The 22,205-nt window shown below is 45.4% G+C and overlaps 1 protein-coding gene across 1 annotated transcript in view; it reads left to right on the forward strand.

The window, feature by feature from the left end:
• Nucleotides 1-22,205, forward strand: part of notch3 (notch receptor 3) — a 52,044-nt gene that overhangs the window by 23,994 nt on the left and 5,845 nt on the right. Inside the window, exons 5-30 of the mRNA XM_041235726.1 lie at nucleotides 1,202-1,324; nucleotides 1,659-1,892; nucleotides 2,283-2,438; nucleotides 2,706-2,891; nucleotides 5,883-5,996; nucleotides 8,683-8,796; nucleotides 10,960-11,193; nucleotides 11,528-11,638; nucleotides 11,845-12,037; nucleotides 12,440-12,585; nucleotides 13,037-13,150; nucleotides 13,312-13,431; nucleotides 13,845-13,997; nucleotides 14,117-14,345; nucleotides 14,535-14,736; nucleotides 15,250-15,403; nucleotides 15,686-15,870; nucleotides 16,234-16,366; nucleotides 16,868-17,119; nucleotides 17,739-17,851; nucleotides 17,941-18,485; nucleotides 19,143-19,466; nucleotides 20,000-20,154; nucleotides 20,367-20,592; nucleotides 21,445-21,535; nucleotides 21,997-22,165. Of these exons, the coding sequence (XP_041091660.1) occupies nucleotides 1,202-1,324; nucleotides 1,659-1,892; nucleotides 2,283-2,438; nucleotides 2,706-2,891; nucleotides 5,883-5,996; nucleotides 8,683-8,796; nucleotides 10,960-11,193; nucleotides 11,528-11,638; nucleotides 11,845-12,037; nucleotides 12,440-12,585; nucleotides 13,037-13,150; nucleotides 13,312-13,431; nucleotides 13,845-13,997; nucleotides 14,117-14,345; nucleotides 14,535-14,736; nucleotides 15,250-15,403; nucleotides 15,686-15,870; nucleotides 16,234-16,366; nucleotides 16,868-17,119; nucleotides 17,739-17,851; nucleotides 17,941-18,485; nucleotides 19,143-19,466; nucleotides 20,000-20,154; nucleotides 20,367-20,592; nucleotides 21,445-21,535; nucleotides 21,997-22,165 (4,776 nt within the window). The remainder of the gene's footprint in view (nucleotides 1-1,201; nucleotides 1,325-1,658; nucleotides 1,893-2,282; nucleotides 2,439-2,705; nucleotides 2,892-5,882; nucleotides 5,997-8,682; nucleotides 8,797-10,959; nucleotides 11,194-11,527; nucleotides 11,639-11,844; nucleotides 12,038-12,439; nucleotides 12,586-13,036; nucleotides 13,151-13,311; nucleotides 13,432-13,844; nucleotides 13,998-14,116; nucleotides 14,346-14,534; nucleotides 14,737-15,249; nucleotides 15,404-15,685; nucleotides 15,871-16,233; nucleotides 16,367-16,867; nucleotides 17,120-17,738; nucleotides 17,852-17,940; nucleotides 18,486-19,142; nucleotides 19,467-19,999; nucleotides 20,155-20,366; nucleotides 20,593-21,444; nucleotides 21,536-21,996; nucleotides 22,166-22,205) is intronic.

A 22,205-nucleotide genomic window follows, 5' to 3' on the forward strand; every position in this document is an offset into this window, starting at 1 on the left:
GTGTTCTGATTTTTTTTTTTCAGAGAAAAATGTGTCTGGCACGCAGTGGGTTAATATGCGGGTTAATAATAGTCATGATGAAGTAATGCTCTAGTACGTTTTGCTCGTGACCCCTGGGAAAGCCATGATCTGCTTATTTTCAATGCAGTCCAGGGCAGCTCATAGAACGTTATTATGCATCTGTGTTTGGTAGAGGCCCCCTTTCCTGTCTGTTTAAAAGACACCAGATGGCGATTTTGAAACGGTAAGCATTTATTTTATAGAAGATCCGTCATCTCCCTCAGGTCCTAACAGGAAACATCACTCGGGCTGGAAGGAAGCAATTGGCAGCGCGCAAGTTATTATACAAGCAAAGGAGCTGAAAAAGGATCACTTAGCCGCGTTCTCACACTCAAAACAGACGCTCACAGACACCGCTGCTTTTTTTTGTTTTATTTTAAGACGAGAGAGAGAGAAAACATTTAGCTTTCTTCCAAAAGAAAATCTCAACAACTCACTGCAGTGTTATTTAATGATTTGACTTTCACTTAACTTCTTTGGCATGCACAGTTTTTTTGGGGGGGGAGGGGGTTTCACATGAAAGTAAAACAGAATAAACTTCTGTTGCATATCAAGTTAAGATAATCCAGCTTATACTGTGAGCCTAGCCAGTTTGAGAAGGTACAGAGCATGGCAGCTAGGCTAATCCCAGGACTTAATGGCTATGAGGACAGGTTCAAATAATCTCTTCAGCCGAGAAAAAAGAAGGGAAAGAGTGGACTTCATTGAAATCATTAATGGTCTCGAGAAAGTTAACCCAAGACAGCATAAATGGAAGCTGAGGAAAAGTCAATTTAGAACAGATGGTAGGAATCACTTTTTTACACAGAGTGTTATAAATGCATGGAATAGCCTGCCAGGTCACGGTGGCACTGTATTTAAGATCGCCAATGCAGATGGACCACAGCGACCACCCTGCGGGAATATGATACATTCATCCTGTGTTGCATTATCTGGATGTGAACGCCACCTGTTTCTAACTGTGAGACGGTCCCTTGGGGAGGTCATTACAAACTGGTTTGACTTCCAGTTTCCTCTGTTTCGGCTCCCAGTGAAACCTTAAAAGGTCGTTATCAGCAATGGGGATACAAAAGCCACTGTGGCGCCGTGTCATCAATGATTGCAGATGAACTGAAGCATGTGTGTTCCTCTTCTTCTTCAGGGTTCGAAGGTCACAACTGTGACAGAAACATTGACGACTGTCCGGGACATAAGTGCATGAACGGAGGGACGTGTGTGGATGGAGTGAACACTTACAACTGCCAGTGCGCACCTGAGTGGACAGGTGTGAGAGATATACATGCATATACCCTATATACAGCTATGGACAAAAGTTTAGCATCCCACCTATAGAATTAACTAATTTTGTTGTGGCAAATGAAAGCAATAGGATTTTAGGAGGCTAGTGGTGCATTAAGGTTCACTAACTAGCCTTTCATGTCGAAATCCATTTGGTGACTTCATTGGAACCCCCTAATGGACGTTGATCCAAGTCTCAAAGTCACTGCTGGGTTTAGCTCAATGAACGATCTCGAGGTGTGCTTGCTTAGCTGTGATGGAATACTGTGCTCTAGAACAGCAGAGTTAATTCCGTTTTCAACGTTCCAATTCCCTTGCAGGCCAGTTCTGCACCGAAGACGTCAATGAGTGTCACTTGCAGCCCAACGCGTGCCACAACGGGGGCACCTGCTTCAACACCATCGGTCGTCATAGCTGCGTGTGCGTGAACGGCTGGACCGGCGAGGACTGCAGCGAGAACATCGACGACTGCGCCACGGCCGTGTGCTTCAACGGGGCCACCTGCCACGACCGCGTGGCCTCCTTCTTCTGCGAGTGTCCGGTTGGGAAAACAGGTGCGTCTCTTTCTCTTTCTCTCCCTCTCTCCTTCTCTTCCTCCGGGCATTTCTCCTGGACCTCACGGAGTTATCCAGTAATACAGCAGAACCCGTCCTGTCTCATTTACTTGGTTATCGGAGATGTGAAAATATCCCATCTCAGAGGGAGTCGTTATACTACATTGCAGTTGCGTTATTAACGTTGGGGCACTATGAATGAACAATGTCAGGCACTGTGTCTAAAACACCAAAGTACAATATTGCATGTGTACTATGCAGAGAAAAAACCCTTCTTATCATGCTTTCTCTGCCAGTCTATGCCAAATAATCATTTTTTTTTTTTTTGTTTGCACCTTGTGTGTTGTTAACAGCAAAAAATCGTTTGTTTGTGTGTCTGTCTGTCTGCAGGTCTGCTCTGCCACTTGGAGGACGCCTGCGTCAGTAACCCCTGCAACGAGGGGGCGGTGTGCGACACCAACCCCCTCAACGGCCGTGCCATCTGCACGTGCCCCCCTGGCTTCACCGGGGGAGCCTGCAACCAGGATGTGGACGAGTGCTCCATCGGTAAGCCGAGAAACGGCCCCTCTTTGTGCTGACCATTAACATCGCGATGAGCGGTGATGTGTTTTAGATGCAGCATCATCATGTGATTTATTTGATCGTTTGGAACCCAGGGAAGATATATATATATATATACCCCAGGATCACCCTGGCCCCTGAATTCATTCACACAACAAGTGAGAAACAACTGCTTTGATTCACTCTTTAAACTGTCTTTTGATTTTTCCCCACTGGGGGTGCCTGAGCTGTGCTTCTTGTTTTGGGTTTCAGGGGCGAACCCGTGCGAGCATTTTGGGAAGTGCGTAAACACCGAGGGCTCATTCCAGTGCCAGTGTGGGAAGGGGTACACGGGACCCCGCTGCGAGATCGACATCAACGAGTGCCTGTCCATGCCCTGTCAGAACGATGCCACCTGCCTCGATCGCATCGGGGAATTCACCTGTATCTGCATGCCAGGTTAGTGCCACCTTCCATTATTATTATTATTATTATTATTATTATTATTATTATTATTATTATTATTATTATTAATTAGTCATTTAGCAGACGCTTTTATCCAATGGGACTTTCAGAGACTAGGGGGTGAACTATGCAACAGCAACTGATGCAGAGTCACTTCCAGTAGGACCTTGTTTGTTTTATGTCTCATCCGAAGGACGGAGCACAAGGAGGTTAAGTGACTTGCTCAGGGTCTCACACGGCGACGCTCAGCGGCTGAGCCGGGATTTGAACCTCCTGATATCAAGCCCTGTTCTTTAACCACTGGAGCACCAAACCTTCTGAACATTATCCATCACACGCACACACGCACACAGCGCATAGCAGAACACAAAGTGCATCTATAGGAACCAGAGGTTGCAAAAAAAGATATATTTTACAAAGGCTTTTTAAAACCTGCAAGTGCTGCTCAGGCAGTGGTAATCTATTGCACACTCACAGGAGAAACAGTAAACGTTGGTAACGCATGGGAGCTGAATGCTCTGAGGAGACTGGAGAGATCATTGGCTAACGGATAGGGATTTTTAATTGGACGTTTTCCTATGAGTTAGACGCATACAAAGTTAAAACAAGTTACTGTTACATTTAAAGACTACGGTTTCAGAAAGGAAGGCTGGGAAGCACTTCTGGGTTTTATGCTGGGGGTAACCGGTGCACAGCGTGGAATATTTTAGCAGGTGATGGCTTAGAAACTCAGTGAATTGCCGGGTTTTTGTCACTCCATGAACAATCAGACACTGTCGCTGGGTAACGACCTATCCCCTCTCTCCTCTCTCTTGTGTTCTTGTGTGACTGTGGTTGGTTGCCGCTGGGCCCCTGGGCCCCTCTCTGGGCCTGGGGTAGGGCTTCCCCCTTGACTACAAGCCTGAGAGGGGCGGCGCTGAGACAGCAGGACCATGTGCCGCATACTAATGTGCCTCTGAGTGGTGGGAATAGACCCCGACACAAAGAGACCACTCTCGCCGCTGTGCATCATCTTACCCCATATCGAGAGGAAGAAATATTCCCATCGTTAATTTGAGCTTTTCCCGACCTTATTCCACAGGAGCCTGTGTACAGGAAAAGAAAGAAAGAAAGAAAGAAAGAAAGAAAGAAAGAAGTCACCACAAAACTTTCTCTCTTTCACCTGTTGCTATTTCACCAGGCTATTTTGAGAAATAAGTAACAACAATATTAATAATACATTCCCATATCTCTCTGTCTCGCTCTCTCTCTCTCTCTCCTTATATATTCTGTATGAATAAAATACATTTTAAAGCAACAAAACAAATATAAAACGTATCAAAACCTATCACAATATAACAATACCATATACTATGAACTTAGCACAGTGCACATCAGCTAGAGGTAGGAGCAGTTAAATTAAAAATACTTTTGTTGCTTTCAAGGTGGGGATGAAAAATGGGGTAAGCATTGCGCTTGCTGAAAAATTGTGCCCGTCAAGTTTAAACTCTACACTTTGTTAAAAGCCCATTTATCTTCACTTTCAAAAAAAAAAAAAAAAAAAAAAAAGCTTTTCAAGCACCCTCTGGAAAGTTGTGACTAATACCCTCTCTCTCTCTTTCGGGAGCCCATTTCAGTCTTGCAATGTAAATGGTCCCCTTTCGCCCTTTGTTGCTCCATTGAGAACCGAGTGGGGAATACTGTATGGGAGCTTCAGCACTTTCTCTCTGGGACTGTGAGAGATTGGGGGATGGGGGGATGGGGGGGACGGTGAACAAAGCCCCCTCTAGTCCTGTAGCTCTCAGACACCCCCCCCTCCTCTCCTCTTTCCCTCTTCATAAAAAAAAACCCTCTTTACATCTTTCACTCTGTTTGAGTCTTGCTGTTCGGTGGACATCGTTGGCACTTGACCGGCATCAGCTGCCAAAACTCAAGCCCCACGCTGATCAGTAGTGCTTCCCCTCAGGGTTTATAACGAAGATGCCCACATGAGCTGGGTCCTCTTGCTTGATTTGTATCACTAGGGAAGCTCCAAGCTCTTGCAGTTCTGCCCATTGAGCCAATGCCTTCTGTGTGTCTGTGTGCGTGTGTGTGTGTGTGTGGATGTGAGATATAGATATATAGAAATAAATGATGTGTCTTTTGGTCTATTTGCTTGGCTGAGCAACACTTAGGTGATTGTTAGGTGTTATTAAAGAAAGAAAGAAAGAAAGAAAGAAAGAAAGAAAGAAAGAAAGAAAGAAAGAAAGAAAGTGAATACAGTGCTGGTTAATATTTTTTGTCAAACTTACAGCTGTGGCCAAAAGTTTTGGCTCACCCAGAATTTTAGGATTGAGAACATAATTTTGATATTTTATTTAACATCATCACGTAATCAAAGAAACTACAAAATGATCTTGCAAAAGTCTACCGGAAGCCATGATAGTAGTACAGTATTTCGTGTTCGATTTTTGAATTTTTGAATTGTTAAACATAAGGAAAAACTACAAAGCGGTGTGTAATTCAACATGTTAACGTAGCATTATTCAGCAGGTTTCATTCGACTTTATGAAGCAACGTTAGGAAATTCTATAGGGTGATGCAAAGCTTTTGCACAGCTGTAGGTTTGTATTGAAGCCAATATTATAGAACTACTCTATTTCCATGTGGAGCTGTTGCAAACAAACGTTTCAGCCCACGCTTTTCAGCTGGTAGGGTTGTATCCAAGCAGTTAAGTGCTTCACTAGCTGACTGGCCAACAACAAAATTAATGTGATGTTAGTTTTGCCCAGGTTTGCTGCTGCAACTGATAAGCAGTGCAGCTGACACCAAATAATGAAAAACTGACAAATTAAAAAACTCTGACATGAAATACTGTACTACTATTATGGCTTCCTTCCGGCAGTCCTTGCGATATCATTTAATTGTTTTGTTTGATTTCTTTGATTGCCTCAATCCTAAAATTGCAGGCGGCAGCTGTAGTTTGGGGTTGCACTGTTGATTTTAACGAGCCTGTGGATTCCGCAGGGTTCATGGGAATTTACTGCGAAGTGGATATCGACGAGTGCGAGAGTAACCCGTGTGTCAACGACGGGCAGTGCAAGGACGTCGTCAATGGGTTTGTCTGCACCTGTCTGCCAGGTAAGTCTAATGAAGTTATGCCACTGCCTGGCTTCGTCCATGCATTGCAAACGCATGTAGTAAAGTCAGTCGGACACTCTTTCCTGCTCTTTCCACACATTCCTGCTGTGAGAAAACAAAGGAGGACACAGTTCATGCAAAAGCACTTCCGTTTAGGGTCAGTGGTTATTTTTTTTTTTTTTTTTTTACCGTCTGCTGTTGCATGCCATCTTTTGTTTCCCTCTGCAAAATAGTGTGACATTTAGCTGTCTTCATATTCGCACGATCAATGCAAACCTCTCTGGCTTTCTAGAAGTGGTTGTCAAAAGCGCAAGTGAAATTTTTGCTGTGTATTTTTTATTTTTTTTTTAGCAAGTCAGACACTTATTGTCCCGAAACAAAATTTATTTCATGAGCCCAAGATGTACAAATTTTAAATGAATGAAATAAAATGAATAAAATTAGCAGAGCAAAAGAGTCTGAAGAAGAGAGAGAGAAAGAGCAAGAGAGAGAGAGCGAGAGAGAGAGAAAGAAGAGAGAGAGCAAGCGAGAGAGAGAGCTAGCAAGAGAGTGAGACAGAAAGAGAGAGAGAACATAAGAAAATTTACAAATGAGAAGAGGTCATTCGGCCCATCTTGCTTGTTTGGTTGTTTGTAGCTTATTGATCCCAGAATCTCATCAAGCAGCTGAGGGCGGTTTAAAATTTACTTGAGAGGAGAGAGAGGCGAGTGAGAGCAGGATTCTTCTCTCAACTCAAGAGAGAGAGAGAGCTCAAGCAAGCAACAGAGGGAGAGAGAGATGGGCGGAGGGGAGAGGGAGAGGGGGAGAGCCAGCAGCAGCATGAGGGAGGCGGGGAGAAGAGAGGAGAGGGGATTGAGGAGAGGAGAGCTTAGCAATGGATGTGGAGAGCAACGGGCATGTGGGAACGGTTGATGAGCAAAGGTGAGAGAGAGAGGAGAGGGCAAGAGAGAGAGAGAGAGAGAGAGAGAGCAGCAACGAGCAGAGACGAAGAGGAGTCCTCGATGTCTCGTTGGATATCTCAGACGGAGGAGAGAGGAGAGAGAGATAGAGGAGAGAGAGAAACACCTTTCTCTTGAGTTCCTATTAGCATATGTCTTTCTCTATCTTCTCTCCTCTCTTGACTTGTTTAGGGTTGTGTAAGCTATAAACCAAACAAACAGTCAAAAGGTTCTTAATTTAGAGCGAGAAGAGAGGAGAGGAGAGGATCTTGAGAGAGAGAGAGAGAGAGAGCTTATTGATCCCAGAATCTCATCAAGCAGAGAGAGGCAGAGCGGAGAGAGAGAGAGAGAGAGAGAGAGAGACGAGAGAGTGAGGAAGTAGAGAGGAGAGAGGGAGGGATGGAGGGAGGATGGGGAGAGAGGGAGAAGAGGAGAGCGGGAGGAGAGAGAGCGGAAACAGAGAGAGAGAGAGAGAGAGAGAGAGAGAGAGAGAGAGAGAGAGAGAGAGAGAGAGAGAGAGAGAGAGAGAGAGAGAGAGAGAGAGAGAGAGAGAGAGAGAGAGAGAGAGAGAGAGAGAGAGAGAGAGAGAGAGAGAGAGAGAGAGAGAGAGAGAGAGAGAGAGAGAGAGAGAGAGAGAGAGAAGGCAGTGTCAGGTTTCCAGTCGGGGTCGGGGTGGGGTCAGGGTGCAGTGTGCCTCTTTAAGCTCTTTGAAGAGTTCTCCAGTGGAGCCCGATTGACAGACAGGGCCGGGCCTGGGTACCTCAAGACTGGGACAATGAGGCTTTTGTCCACAGACAGCGATCCGGCCCCGACAGGCGAGGAGGGAGGCAGGCAGGCAGAAAAAGCAGCAAGAACAGTCCTTTAATGAGAGTCTGCCTCGATTCTTTCTAGATCCAATTTACATCTGGGGCAGACACCACTATCCCACAAACCAACCGCCTGCCCTCCCCCTTCCCTGCCCATCTCACAATACACGGAATACAGCTATTGAGACTGAAACGAACTTGAAGAACGTTCAGAATAACCCATTGTCACAAAGCGCTCCTGTCTTATATACTGTGCCTTATCATGTAGGACTAATGTGTTGACAAATAATACTGTCAATGCAATTGGATTGTTTTTTTTGTTTTTTTTTGATGGAATAATTTTTTGACAGCACTATAGAATAATTTTAGCATGTTATATATGGACACGGGAGGACTTTGTTTTAGCAGGCAGTGCTGGGTGTTAGGGTTAGGGTTAGGGTTAACCCTTTCATGTATTAATTATGTTTAAAAACACCTGAAAAACATAGTTTTGGACAAAAAAATAAACATATGTTTAATTGATTTTTTAAATTTCCATTGCTTTATATGGTTGAAAAAAATGTGCATCCTCATATTAGGCTGTTATGCATTTGCATCTTCCTTATGCCCCCATATAAAGACAAGAATATCTATTAATTTTTTTAGCCATCCCCATATGAGGTCTTCATGCATGAAGAGGGTTCAGCTATTTCCATTTTACTACTATAAAGAGCTTGTTTCACCTGCAGTTACCAAGTGCTTGTATAACAGGACATTACTAGAGGCTATCTAAAATTAGGAAACTATAGATCATATTTACAGTACCCAAATGCAAGTTTTACATCACCGTCTAAAAAATAAACAGATCTTAAGACGCTTCAAATAAAGAGCTGGTTCTGTAACATCGACAGTTGTATAATAATAATAATACTAATAATAATAATGATAATAATTGTTGCGCAGGTTTTACAGGCTCTATGTGTCAGATTGATATTGACGAATGCGCCAGCACGCCGTGCCAGAACGGGGCCAAGTGTTTCGACAGACCCAATGGGTATGAATGCTACTGCGCTGAAGGTGAGTTACCCCCCCCCCCCCTTTGACGTTACTGTCATTATAAGATACAGCTGTGGCCAAAAATACACCGAGAATTGGGGGATTTGAGACATAATAAAAACAAAAGCTTAAATGATATCGCAAGTGTCTACCGGAAGCCGTAACAGTAGTGTTTCAAGTCAGATTTCGAAATGTCACATTTTTCAGTGTTTCTTTTTAACTATACGGAGAAGCGGTGTGTAATGCAGTATGTTAACGTAACATTATTCAGCAGGTTTCGTTCGAGTTTATGAAGCAAAGCGAGTTCGTTCTATAGGGTCAAAACTTTTCGGCCACAGCTGTAGGTTCTGTAAAGTCACGCTTTTTATTGTGGATTTGCTTAATTGGTTGGGATTCAGAACGAATGAGTTTGTCCGTGCCTTCCAAGTGCGTTCACACTTGTTGAAACACACTGCAGTTCTCTGTGTGTTCTTATCTCCAACACATCCCTGACGTCAGTAGCAGTGCATGAGAAGCCTGGTAGGCAGCGTGCAGCAGATGCATTTTAATTGATAGCTTTTATTGTTCTTCACGCTGCTTGGGTCAAGGTTTCCGGCGAGGGGAGGGTTGGGGAGAGGGGTGTGTGTGTGTGTGTGTGTGTGTGTGTGTGTGTGTGGGGGGGGCAGAGTTAAAGAGATGGTTGGATTCTAATGATTCTTCTGAATTGGCTGCACTTGGATAAGAGATGAGCTTTAAGAAAGCGTCAGGTTTTTTTTTTTTTTTTTTTTTTTTTTTTAAGAGGGGTCCACTCCTAGCTGCTCTCTATTCAACAGATAAAGCTGCATTGTTTGCCAAAGTCTACTTAGTATTCACAGTGCCTTATCACAGGCACAGGGAAAGCCTATTGGATGTGATGGGCATTGTGTTAGAGGCTCACGGAATATTTGCAGGGAACAAAAGCAGGTTTGTGAGTTTTTGAGCGAGACCCCCTTGGTGGCTATTAGGGGGGAGAGGCTGAGTGAGAGAACCCGTTTGACAGGACGTCCCTCATAAACAGGAAATTAATAGTGCTGTTGTCATGTGAAAGGAAAAAAATTAAGAATTCTGGAAGAGGGTTTGTGTTAGTTTGCATTTTAATTCCGTTCAAATTTCAGGAAAGCAAAAAAAAATGTAATTATTTTGCAGGCAACAAAAGAAAGCAGGTTGCTTGTTGTTAATAAGTAGCTGCCTCGTTTAATTTTTATAAAAGTTATAAAACCCCAGTCAGTTTTATGATGACCAGTAAACCAGATTTTAAAAACTATCTAGTAATTATGTCCACATTTAAGTTCAGAGTAAAAACTTAGTACCTAACACAGTTAGTACAAAACAGAATACGTACAGTTATGACCAAAAGTTTTGAATCACCTAGAATGATAGGATTGAGGCAGAATTAAAAAAAAAAAACTGTATTAAACATACTTTAGATCTTTTATTTAGCATCACATAATCAAAGAAACTACAAATTGAGATTGCAAAAGTCTACCGGAAGCCATAATAGTAGTACAGTATTGCATGTTAGATTTCAAACTGTCACATGTTAATGTAACATTATTCAGCAGGTTTCGTTCGACTTTATGAAGCACAATGAGTTAATTCTATAGGGTGATGCCACACTTTTGGCCACAGCTGTATATTGAATACACAGATAGTGTTGCAGCTTCATCAAAATCCGACTTTATTAATACATCAAAATAGACTTAAAATAATTAGTTGAAATAACGCTTAAGATTAGTTCTTGCTTCAGCGTTTACCAGAACTCTGCTAGAAGGGAATTTGCTTCAGTCAAACAATCAAAATTAAGTAAATAAATAACTTCACTTATCTCTCTTGCAAGCATTTTGCGGGGCGGAGAAACCTGAGTGTGTAAATAAAGTGGACCTTTATCAAAAAATAACCAACGTGCAGAAACGGGATTCCAAGTGGGCTGCACCCTGAACAGTGTCAGGGAGCGCAAACACTTGAGTCTCGAGCTCCCCCGAATCTTCTTCAGCTTGAAAGATCTCAACATTGCAAAGCAAAATACCAACGTGCAATTATAAGAAACCGAAAAAGGAACCGGCTGAAACGTTTGCGTGCTTGCCTTCGTTTTTTTTTTTTTTTTTTTTTTTTTGCTGTGGTATTTCTTGCCTGCTCGCTCGATTGATTTGAATTCTGCCTCTCCAGGTTTCGAGGGCACCGTTTGCGAGAGGAACAGTAATAACTGTGATCCGGACCCGTGCCACCACGGCTCCTGCGTGGATGGCATCGCCAGCTTCACGTGTGTCTGCGAGCTGGGCTACACGGGCTACCGCTGCGAGAACCAGGTGAACGAGTGTCACAGCAACCCTTGCCAGAACGGGGGAAAATGCATGGACCTGGTGAACAAGTACCTGTGCCACTGTCAGCCCGGGACGTCGGGTAAGACTCACGCACATTACCAGCTGGCTTGCAGCTCTATAGATTCAGGTTTTTTTTTACAGAAAAGTTTGCAGGTGTTACATTTTAATAAGGTTGTAGAACACGTTTACTGCACAGTGTTTGATTTTCTTTACAGAGCCGAAGAAGGGCTTTTGTCCGAAACGTCCTGAAATAAACTTTTTGTGTACATCCGAAAAAACAAACTTTTCCTTTTCTTAATGTGTGTGTGTGTGTATGTATATATAGATAGATAGATAGACACACACATACAGCATAGGTGCGTGTATGTCGCTGTACTCACCTTTGTTGCATATCCTGGTGTTTGTGATTTCAGGTACTAACTGTGAGATTAATTATGACGACTGTGCCAGCAATCCTTGTGATTATGGCATCTGCCAAGATGGAATTAACCGCTATGACTGTATCTGCAAGCCTGGCTTCACAGGTGAATAACTGCATATTATTATTATTATTATTATTATTATTATTATTTATATTATTATTATTATTATTAATATTACATTTACCAGATGATGAAGTGCATTCGGCGCTGGGAACCTTCACTTTTCTAACCAGGGACAAATGTTTGGACAGAGATAACCAGAGAAGACGTTTCTTTCTTTCTGTAACGTCTCCCCCCGATCCCTCTAGGCCCCCTGTGCAACGTGGAGATTGACGAGTGCCAGTCGAACCCCTGCCGGAACGGCGGCACCTGCGTGGACGAGGAGAACGGCTTCCGCTGCCAGTGTCCGGAGGGCTTCCACGACCCGCTGTGCTACTCCGAGGTGGACGAGTGCAGCAGCAGCCCCTGCGTCCGTGGGACCTGCCACGACGACGTTAACGGGTGAGAGGCCTTGTCAGAGTTTACCACGGCGACAGTGATCTGCGATGGGCTTTCTAGACACGCCCAGGAGGGGCCACGCCCTTTGCTCTGCAGCCACATCACTGCAAATACTGTGCTGTCCACCGTTACAGCGACATCACCGCCCTTCTTAAAGGCTCCCCATTGTAAAAGCATTGCAGTGTATAATAATAAAACACAGGGAAAGCATGGTAAAGCATTGTGAGGTATAGTAAAGGAAAACTATGGTAAACACATAGTGTAGCCATAGGGAATCATTTAAAAATACCCTGCCCTAGCTCCTGTAACAGGCTTTCCTGTGCATATTCCATTGGGGGTAAAGGATGAAGCAAAGGTTCTTCAAGGTTAACTGATTGATCACTCTCGGGTTCCTCTCCTCTGCAGCTATAAGTGTGACTGTGAGCCGGGCTGGTTGGGGATGAACTGTGACCTCAACAGGAACGAGTGCCACTCGAACCCCTGTCTGCACGGGGGCACCTGCATGGACCAGGTCAACGGCTACACCTGCAAGTGCAAAGAGGGCTTCAGAGGTGGGCAGAGACTGCGTGAGCCTGGCTGGGCCTGGCCCAAGAACAGACAGTGAACAAACAAGCTGCGGCAAAGAGATTTGCATCTCCCCTAAGCATGAAGTCATCCTGCTTCCTAAAGTGGAACGCAACCTGCCAAATAATGTTACGTTAACATATTGAATTGCCTACCCGCTTTTGTAGTTTTCCATATACTTAACGAAAAACAATGGAAAAATGAAACTCGGAATACTACTGACCTACTATTATGGCTTCCGGTAGACTTTTGCGATATCGTTTTGCAGTTTCTTTGGTTACACGATGTTCAATCAAATTTAGGTTCACACAGTTTTTTGTTTTTTTGTTTTTTAAATTACATCTCAATCCTAAAATTCTGGGTGATGCAAAACCTTTGTCCACAGCTGTATTCCCCCAATACGTTTGCATTAACCTTTCCAATCATTTTCATTTCCAGGGAACTTGTGTCAAACCAACATCAATGACTGTGCCTCGAACCCCTGCCTGAATAAAGGGACCTGCGTTGACGGCGTTGCCAGTTACACCTGCCTGTGTGACCTGCCCTATACAGGTGAGCGGTCCGTGCAGTCGGAGACGGTGGGTCTTGCTTTGAAACGAATGTCAGTTTGTTGTTGGAGAAGGCACCTGTTTTACTCTGCTGTCTGCGTTTGCTGAGACAGCTTGAAACTGGCTTGGTTTCTTGCATTTTGAAAACGTTCGATCTGTCTGTAGGTCGCGACTGCGCAGACGTGCTGGCCCCCTGCTCACCCAGCCCCTGTGAGAACGGAGGGGTCTGTGAGCACAGCCCAGACTACGAGAGCTTTGTGTGCACCTGTGCTCCGGGCTGGCAAGGTAAAGTCCCAGAGTAAAAGCGTAGCAAAGTGTGATAGAGAGTAGCATGGGTAAGCATTGTAAAGCACAGAGAGGTATGGGAAAGCATATTAATAAACAGACCAGGGTAAGCTATGGTAAATGCATAGTATAACCATGGGGAAAAGCATGGGGTGGAAAAAACAGTGGTAAACTTTTATATGAAAAATGAGATTTCTACAAACCTGTCCGATAACTGGTAAACTAAGTAGGTTTTAAGGTTGCTCACAGAAGACAGAGCGATATGTTTTGGGGGTCACACACACAAAAAAGCATTTGAATCAGCACTCCAGCATAATATGTTTTTTGAAGTGACAGAGGAACTTTGTGAACTTGGGGCTAACTTCTCCCCCACCAGCTGTGTCTGATCTCTCCCTTGCCCCCTGGTTTTCTAGGTCAGAGGTGCAACATGGATATCAATGAGTGTGCCACGAGCCCGTGTAAGAATCGGGGTACCTGCGCCAACACCCTCGGGGGGTTCACCTGTACCTGCCGACCTGGCTTCACCGGGGTCAACTGTGAGACTGACACCAACGACTGCGCCCCGAGTGAGTGGAGTGAAACCTGTTGAATAACGTGTTGCGTTGCACTCCTCTTTGTAGGCTTCTGCTGTTACAGTGTGTGCCGTGCTTGGCTGCGTTCCGACCCGTCTCGTTGTTCTCGACAGATCCGTGTCTGAACGGCGGCAGCTGCGTCGACGGGGTCAACTCCTTCAAGTGCACCTGCATGCCGGGCTTCATGGGCACCCGCTGTGGCGTGGAAATCAACGAGTGCCACAGCAGCCCTTGCCGCAACGGGGGCACCTGCACCGATTACGTCAACAGCTACACCTGTACCTGCAAGCTGGGCTTCGCTGGCATACACTGCGAGATCAACGTCCCTGACTGCACTGAGAGGTAAGGGAGAAGCAAACGGTCGCCGCTCGCTTTTTTTTTTTATTATTATTGTGGGACACGTACAAAAATTGCATTGGAAAGGAGCTAATTAATCGCTGCCTGCAAAACAGGAGACCACTATTAATGGATTTCATACAGGTAATGGGTGAGACTGACGTCTGCTGCTTCGATTTCTTTCCATTTTTGCAGTTCCTGTTTTAACGGAGGGACCTGCTTCGACGAGATCAACGGCTACACTTGCCACTGCCGGGCTGGCTTCACGGGCTCCAACTGCCAGTTCGAGATCAACGAGTGCGACTCCCAGCCCTGCTTGAACGGGGGAGTGTGTCTGGATGGGTTAGAGTCCTACCGCTGCACCTGCCCTCTGGGATTCACCGGCTCACGCTGTCAGGTAAGAACAGCCGTTCACCTGCAGGGTCGGGGGTCAATTCCTGTTTCTCAATTCCAGTTCCATTTTAAAATCAATTCCAATTCCAATTCAATTTAAGATCAATTTTAATTCGTTCTAAGTGTATTTATTTATTTGTATTTATTATTATTTTACTACACTGACCCACAGTCGAATCTCTCTTGTTCACAACAATCGGGCAATAAAATGATACCGCCACCCTCTCTCCGGGGAACCAAGAATCACTCTTCCACTGCACTGCTTAACCCCTTAAGATGCACAAGGAATGGAGCGCTTGTTGTTCAAACTTCTTCTTAAAATACATTTGAGAGCGTCAGGAGGAGGAAACTGATCCAAGCTGTCAGCACATTTTCCACCCCTGTTTCGTGCACCTCGTTGCAAAAGAAGAAAGCAATCCTCATTTTTATTAGTGGGACACACGTGTCCCTTGTACCTTAAGGTGGTGCTTATCTCCGTGTTAAGAGACAGAATGATCGACGGGTGTTCGTCTTTCAGAACACGGTGGATTGGTGCAGCAGGTCTCCTTGTAAGAACGGAGGACGCTGTCGACAGAAGGAATCCGTTTACACGTGCGAGTGTCCGAGCGGCTGGACCGGACGGTACTGCGACATCCCGAGCCTCTCCTGTGAGGCAGCTGCTTCCCAGAGAGGTACGACCCCCCCAAAACCTTCCCAGCCTTTCAAACCAAGCCTTTTCATTTCATGCCATTTCTTAACCCATCGGTCTGAATGCAGTACACGTCACTACTGAGCTTTATGATGCTTGAGGGCAAGTAGATGTTTGGCCAGCGTAGTTTTAACCCTGTAATGCCCAAGCGTTTTTGAAATGAGAAAAGCTACTTTATATATGTAACTCGATTCTGTTTCTTGAGCACAGGGGCTGGCTATGCTTGTCCTGTTTAGTGTTATTTAGAGGTTTAATTGTTGTGCAGGTTTGGGAATTGACCAGCTTTGCCGCTATGGGGGTCACTGCGTGAACACAGGCAGCACGCATTACTGCCGCTGTTCGAAGGGATATACTGGCAGCTACTGCGAAAGTGAGATCAACCAGTGTGAGCAGAATCCCTGCCGCAACGGCGCCACCTGCAGGAGCTACGTGGGAGGACACGTCTGTGAAGTAAGGAATGATAACTCTTGCGCACTCAACAGCGTAGACTTTAAAAGTCTTAAAACTTACCAGTCAGTCCATTCACTGAGCAAAACCAGCAGAATCTTTCTATCGCTGAATTTCTTTTAAGTATTAAATATCACTGGTCCTCTTATTGGAGGTAAACTTAACAGCTTTTAGAATTTGTAGTTCTAACTAACCCTTTGAAGTACTATGGCTGTTAAACTAGCTGGTGAATTATTATTATTATTATTATTATTATTATTATTTTTTTTTTTTTTTTTTTTTTTTTTTTTACAGTAGATAGTCATGTTCCGAAATGTGATGCTGAGTTTAACTTGATTTATTCATTGTCTGTTTTCTCTCTTCCAGTGCATGCCGGGCTACGCTGGGCCAAGCTGTGAAACGGAGGTGAATGAGTGCCAGTCTCACCCTTGTCAGAACGGGGGCACCTGCATCGACCTGGTCGGACACTATATCTGTTCCTGCCCCCCCGGGACGCTAGGTTAGTAATGCAGTGAATAACGAACAGCGCTGGAGTATCTATTGCGTGTTGCAGGATCTCACTTGACACCAGCGAATGTGCAGATTGGTGGTGTTTAAATGCAGAGTCACGGGGCTGGGACACCCGCTGCATGGCAGTTTGACCTGTTCCAGGTTTTAATACAAGCTTGATCAGCCACAGTGTGTAGGTAACAAGCTTGTGTGCATCTTTAGTAAAACCAGGAATGGATCAAATCGCTATGCAATGGGAGTCCCTGAGAGTTTTAAAACAAGAGGTGTCCAATCCCAGTCCTGGAGGGGTATTCCACTCCAGGTTTAGCAGGTAAAATGACATAATGAACTACTTCAGGGTTAAACTGAACCATTTCAAATAGGGGTTGGAACAAAGACCCGGAGTGGAACTTTGGGGGGAAAAAAATGTTTTCGGTTTGGAAGTCAGAGCGACCTCACCCACTGTGGTGAAAGCTGACGTTTCTTTTGACGGTTTTCGTTCTTTTCTCAGGAGTGCTGTGTGAGATCAACGAAGACGACTGCTCTCCCAGTCCGAGCGGCCGAGCCCCCAAGTGCATGAACAACGGGACGTGCGTGGACAAGGTCGGGGGATACAGGTGCAACTGTCCCCCGGGGTTCACTGGGGAACGCTGCGAGGGGGACATCAACGAGTGCCACTCGAACCCCTGCAACCCCTCCAATACCCTGGACTGCATCCAACTGCCCAACGACTATCAATGTGTCTGCAAGCCTGGCTTCAATGGTGAGAGAGGCAGAGAACCGCACGGCAATGCAGCTTCTTTTCATGTTTTATTCATTGATTTGGCTAAAGCCTTTATCCAAGACAACTTACAGGTGTTACAGGGCAGTGCAGGGTTACAATGCAAGCTATTTAAAATATAGTGTAGTTTACAGCCAGTGCAGATAATACTACTAGAATTCAATATGAAGTAGGATGCAACAAGTTAGTATAACAACGATTTGTAATCCCAAATCACAAAAGTTTTGCATCACCTGGAATTTTAGGATTGAGACATCTTTTTAACTCTATGAACATAATTAGGGATTTTATTTAACATCATGTAATCAAAAGAAACTACAAAATGAGATTGCAAAAGTCTATCGGAAGCCATAATAGTAATGCAGTGTCTCATGTCACATTTTTAAGTATTTGTCAGTTTTTCATTAAGTACATGGAAAACTACAAAGCAGAGTGTCAACGTAACATTATTCAGCAGGTTTCCGTCGACGTTATGAAGGCCAGAGCAGTACGTAAAGTCTATATTGAGACAGGCTGAAAGAACAGGAATGATGATATTGTGAAGCTTTTCATTCTGTTTTTTTTCTATTTATTTATTAATGAACGATCTACTCTTCTGCAGGACGAAGATGCCAGAGTACCATCAACATGTGTGAGTCTCAGCCCTGTCAAAATGGGGGAAAATGTTCAGAGACAGTCAACTCCGCGCTGGGATACAGCTGCACTTGTCAGCTGGTACGTAAGCTAGCTGACGCAGTTCGTTTTTTTCTTAAACGCTTTTCGTTTTGAGGTTTTTCATCATTGTTCGTGACTTTATTTCTTAGAACTACGTGGGGCCTAACTGCGAGAGGAGCCTGCTGTCATGCCGGGAGATGTCCTGCTACAACGGGGGGACCTGCGTGAACACGCAGCTGGGCGCCCGCTGTAACTGCGCCCCAGGCTTCGCCGGGCCCGACTGCCACCTGCGGGAGAATGGCAGCTGCGCTAACCAGCCTTGCCGTAACGGGGGCACATGTCGAAAGGACGCCACCTTCCCCTTCTTCCAGTGCCTGTGCCGTCACGGCTTCAACGGCAAAAGGTGCGAGCAGAGTCTCACGCGCATGCTCCCTCCCCCGCCCACGCCGGAGCCCTCCTGCCCTCTGGCGGCGTGCCGGGGCAAAGCGGACGATGGCGTCTGCGACAGGGAGTGCAACACGCACAACTGCCAGTGGGACAGAGGAGACTGCTCACTCACTGTGAACCCTTGGAAGAAGTGCGAGGCCCAGCAGTGCTGGAAGGTGTTTAACAACAGCCTGTGTGACGAGGCGTGCAACACCCCCGAGTGTCTGTATGACAACTTTGACTGCAAGAAGAAAGAGAGGGTCTGCAGGTAAGGGCTCACTCTCCGCCCCGCACCCCGGTTCCTGATCTCGAGGGCCGTGTGTAAAATCAGCTGATCTTGTCTGTGGCGGCCGCTGCGATGAAGCTCCCTTCACAGCTCAGATGCATGGCTGGGCACATGTTACTGCCTAGGGGTTTCAAATCTTCTTTGAACTGGCCAAAAGAAAGTTACCTTATATAAAAGTTTACCACGGGGTTTGTGAGCTGTATTTTTTGCGGTTTTCCCATGGTTGTGCTGTGCATTTACCAGAGCTTACCTTAGTCAGCCGTGTTTAACAATGTGCTTTACTATACTTTGCAATTCTTTACAATGCCTGCCTGTGCTTTACCATGCTTCCGTTGTGGTTTTGCTGTGGTAAACTTTTATAAGAGAGGGGACGACACTTTCACTGGCTGTAATTGTGGACAGTCTGGTGTTTCCATTGGCCAGCGCTGAATTGATGTGGCTGCATTGTAAACAGTGTGGCCCCTCCTTGGTGCTTACCGATGCTTTATTACACTGTGCTGTGCTTTTACAGCAGTAAACTTTTATAAAGGTTTATCCAGTCTGGAGCAGAGCACAAACCCACATTGACAGCGTGCTGAGCATTGCGTGAAAGGCTTGTGTCGGTGCGCTTAATACTATTTTGGTTTCCTTCTGGTCTAGCCCGATCTACGAGCAGTACTGCATTGACCACTACGCGGACGGGAGCTGCGATCAGGGCTGCAACAGCGAGGAGTGTGGCTGGGATGGGCTGGACTGTGCCAGGGGCGTGGCCGAAAACCTGGCGGAGGGCGTGCTGGTCATCACAGTGCTGCTCCCGCCCCAGGAGCTGCGTCGAACCAGCACAGCCTTCCTCCAGAAACTCAGCTTCATCCTCCACACCACCCTGCGCTTCCGCCAGGACGAGAACGGAGAGGACATGATCTACCCCTTCTACCGGAGCCAGTCCCGCATCCAGAAGAGAGAGCTGGAGCAGGAAATCATCGGGTGAGCCCCTGTTCTGTCACACCCAGCCACAGCAGGCTGTAGCTGCGGTTTTGAGGAGCTTACCCGCTGACTCACTGTGTGTGTGAGCAATCACCTGCTTGTGCTCTGTCCTTCGGATGAGACGTCAAACTGAGTGACTAAGTGACTCTGCAGCAGCAGTCATCTCTAACTTTGGATAAAATAAATAAGTCATTCATTAATAATAAATGGTTTAACCAGTTCAGGGTGTATTTTGTGTGGCCTGGTTTTAAACTTTCTGGTCAGAAGCTTTCTCTGATTTTTCCATGACTCGTAAAGGATTGACCGAAATTGAGTGGTCACTTGTGTTATGGGGTAACAGTTCTGAACACAGTGCTGGGAAAAGTATCACAAATGAGACACGCAAACCAGCCATAGCCAGCAGTTTCTAAGACAGAATAAAACAAATTGTGGCAAAGCTGACATTTCAGTCGAGCAGCGTCACAAGCAGCTCTGTAACAGGGATTCAGCTGCCTTCATTCAGCTCGGCAGTGACTTTCTTCCTTCTGTTTCAGCACCATTGTGTACCTGGAGATTGACAATCGCCTCTGTGTCACTGGCTCAGACCCGTCCAAGTGCTTCCTCACTGCGGAGAATGCGGCTGATTACCTGGGAGCGTTATCTGCCGTGGAAAGACTGCGCTTTCCCTATCCCCTCAAAGAAGTCCGGGGTCAGTAAGCCACACTGTTTTTGTTTGTTCTTTAAAAAAAAAAAAAACTGGGAAAAAAAAGTTTTACCTATCCCCCTTCCAGGGCCCTTAACGGGTTTATTGAGGGGAGTTATTTTCTTTAAAGAGCCTTACGTGGGGAGAACTCTCTCTCTCTCTCTCTCTCTCTCTCTCTCTCTCTCTCTCTCTCTCTCTCTCTCTCTGTCTCTGTACAGGCGAGAGGATTGACCCGCCAGTCAATCCCGAGTTGAATAAGCTCCTCCCCCTGGTGGTGGTTGCCGCGGTGATTCTCCTAGTGATTCTCATCCTGGGCGTCCTGGTTGCTAGGCGCAAACGGGAGCACAGCACCCTCTGGTTTCCGGAAGGGTTCTTCCTGAAGAAGGAGACGAGCAGCAACAAGAACCGCAGGGAGCCGGTCGGGCAGGACGCCTTAGGGATGAAGTAAGGAAATGACAGCGTCAGCGAGGACCCGGCTGTTACAGACTGCAGGGTGTTAAAAAAATAAATGCTCTCAGTAGCTAAAGTATGTTCATAACTTGGCTGCTCGGCGGGTCTTAATTAGATCAGAATCCTGTGATCTTACAACACCTGCACTGGCGTCATTGCATTGGCTAGGTGTTAAGAGTCGGATTGATTTCTAAGACCTTGAATGGTTTGGCTCCAAGTTACAGATCTATTAACTAATTACATTCCTGTGTGTAACTTGAGATCTGCAGCCTCTGGATTAATGAGTGTTGCCAAAACCAGGATTTTTTTTACACTGGCGTTTGCTCCTATTTAAACTATCGTGGTACTTCGGTATCTCCTTTTAAAAAAAATTAGGTAAGGGTCCTATTGTGTTGTGAATCTCTGTGTGGTCATGTCCTAAACCAATCTCTTAAACAGGCAAATTATTTCATGCCCCTTTCAAAACTTTTACTGCACGAGTCGTTATCGGAAAGACTCGAGTTTCAAGAATGTCCCAACCCCATTGAATCAAACTCCTTCGAAATAAAAAACCAAAAATCTGAAAAATAAACCTAATTTAACAAGCTGGTGGCATGCAGGCAGCTGCAAACTTATTTTTATTTGCAACTTTATTCTGTTTAAATAATACATTATTGCACCACTGTTTTCATCAACCGTGATCAATGTTGAGATATTTGGGAAACTGATCCCAGAAGTTTTTGTTTCAATTCTAAAATTCTAGGTAATGCAAAACTTTTGACCATAGCTGCAGTCAATGTTTGATATTAGCTACATGATCCAGTCACAGTTCAATAAAACCAGTTCTGTTGTTTTTTTTTTCCTCAGGAACATGCCAAAGACTGTTGAGCAGAGTTTGCTTTCTGATCACACCGAACAGTGGCTGGACACGGACTGTCCTGAAGCCAAGAGGCTGAAGGTAAAAACATTGGAAACGTTGATTCACACTGATAAGGCAGAGCTGAAATATCTACTCAATGCATGTTTTATTTTTGAAGCTGCTGTATATCTGACGGCAATGATCTTAAAAGTTTAAGGTCTATTTAACTGGCCTTCATCTAAAAGAGTCAAAAGGTACAATAAAATGAAGTGCAGAAAATAGCTAAGTGTAAAAACATTGAAATCACTGGATTATTGCAATACCAAAATTGATCAAGATTCAGTGCAAGCCAATACATTTGGGCTGATAGCTGTCTTCAAAGTGATACGGTGTGTATATTTTTATGCACACTGTCTGCCTGCAAAGTATTTAAGTAAATTGCCTTCATAACAGCTATTGAGTGCATTGCAGCAGTCTGCAGATAGAGTGGCTAAAACTCAAGAGTGACCGTTAGGGAGAGCTGATCGCTACGGGCTGACCGCAGTCTTGCCGTGTCACAGGTGGACGAGCCGGGGACCGCGTCGGATAACGAGGACGCAGTGGACTCCCGGCAGTGGACGCAGCACCACCTGGCCGCGGCCGACATCCGCATGCCCCCCTCCATGGCTCTGACGCCCCCCCAGGGGGAGTTCGACAACGACTGCATGGACGTCAACGTCAGGGGACCCGGTGAGGATTCCTTCGGTTCTTGCTTTCCTGTTCGGGGGGC

The sequence above is a fragment of the Polyodon spathula genome, chromosome 38 (genome assembly GCF_017654505.1).
Source record: "Polyodon spathula isolate WHYD16114869_AA chromosome 38, ASM1765450v1, whole genome shotgun sequence".
Lineage (NCBI taxonomy): Eukaryota > Metazoa > Chordata > Actinopteri > Acipenseriformes > Polyodontidae > Polyodon > Polyodon spathula.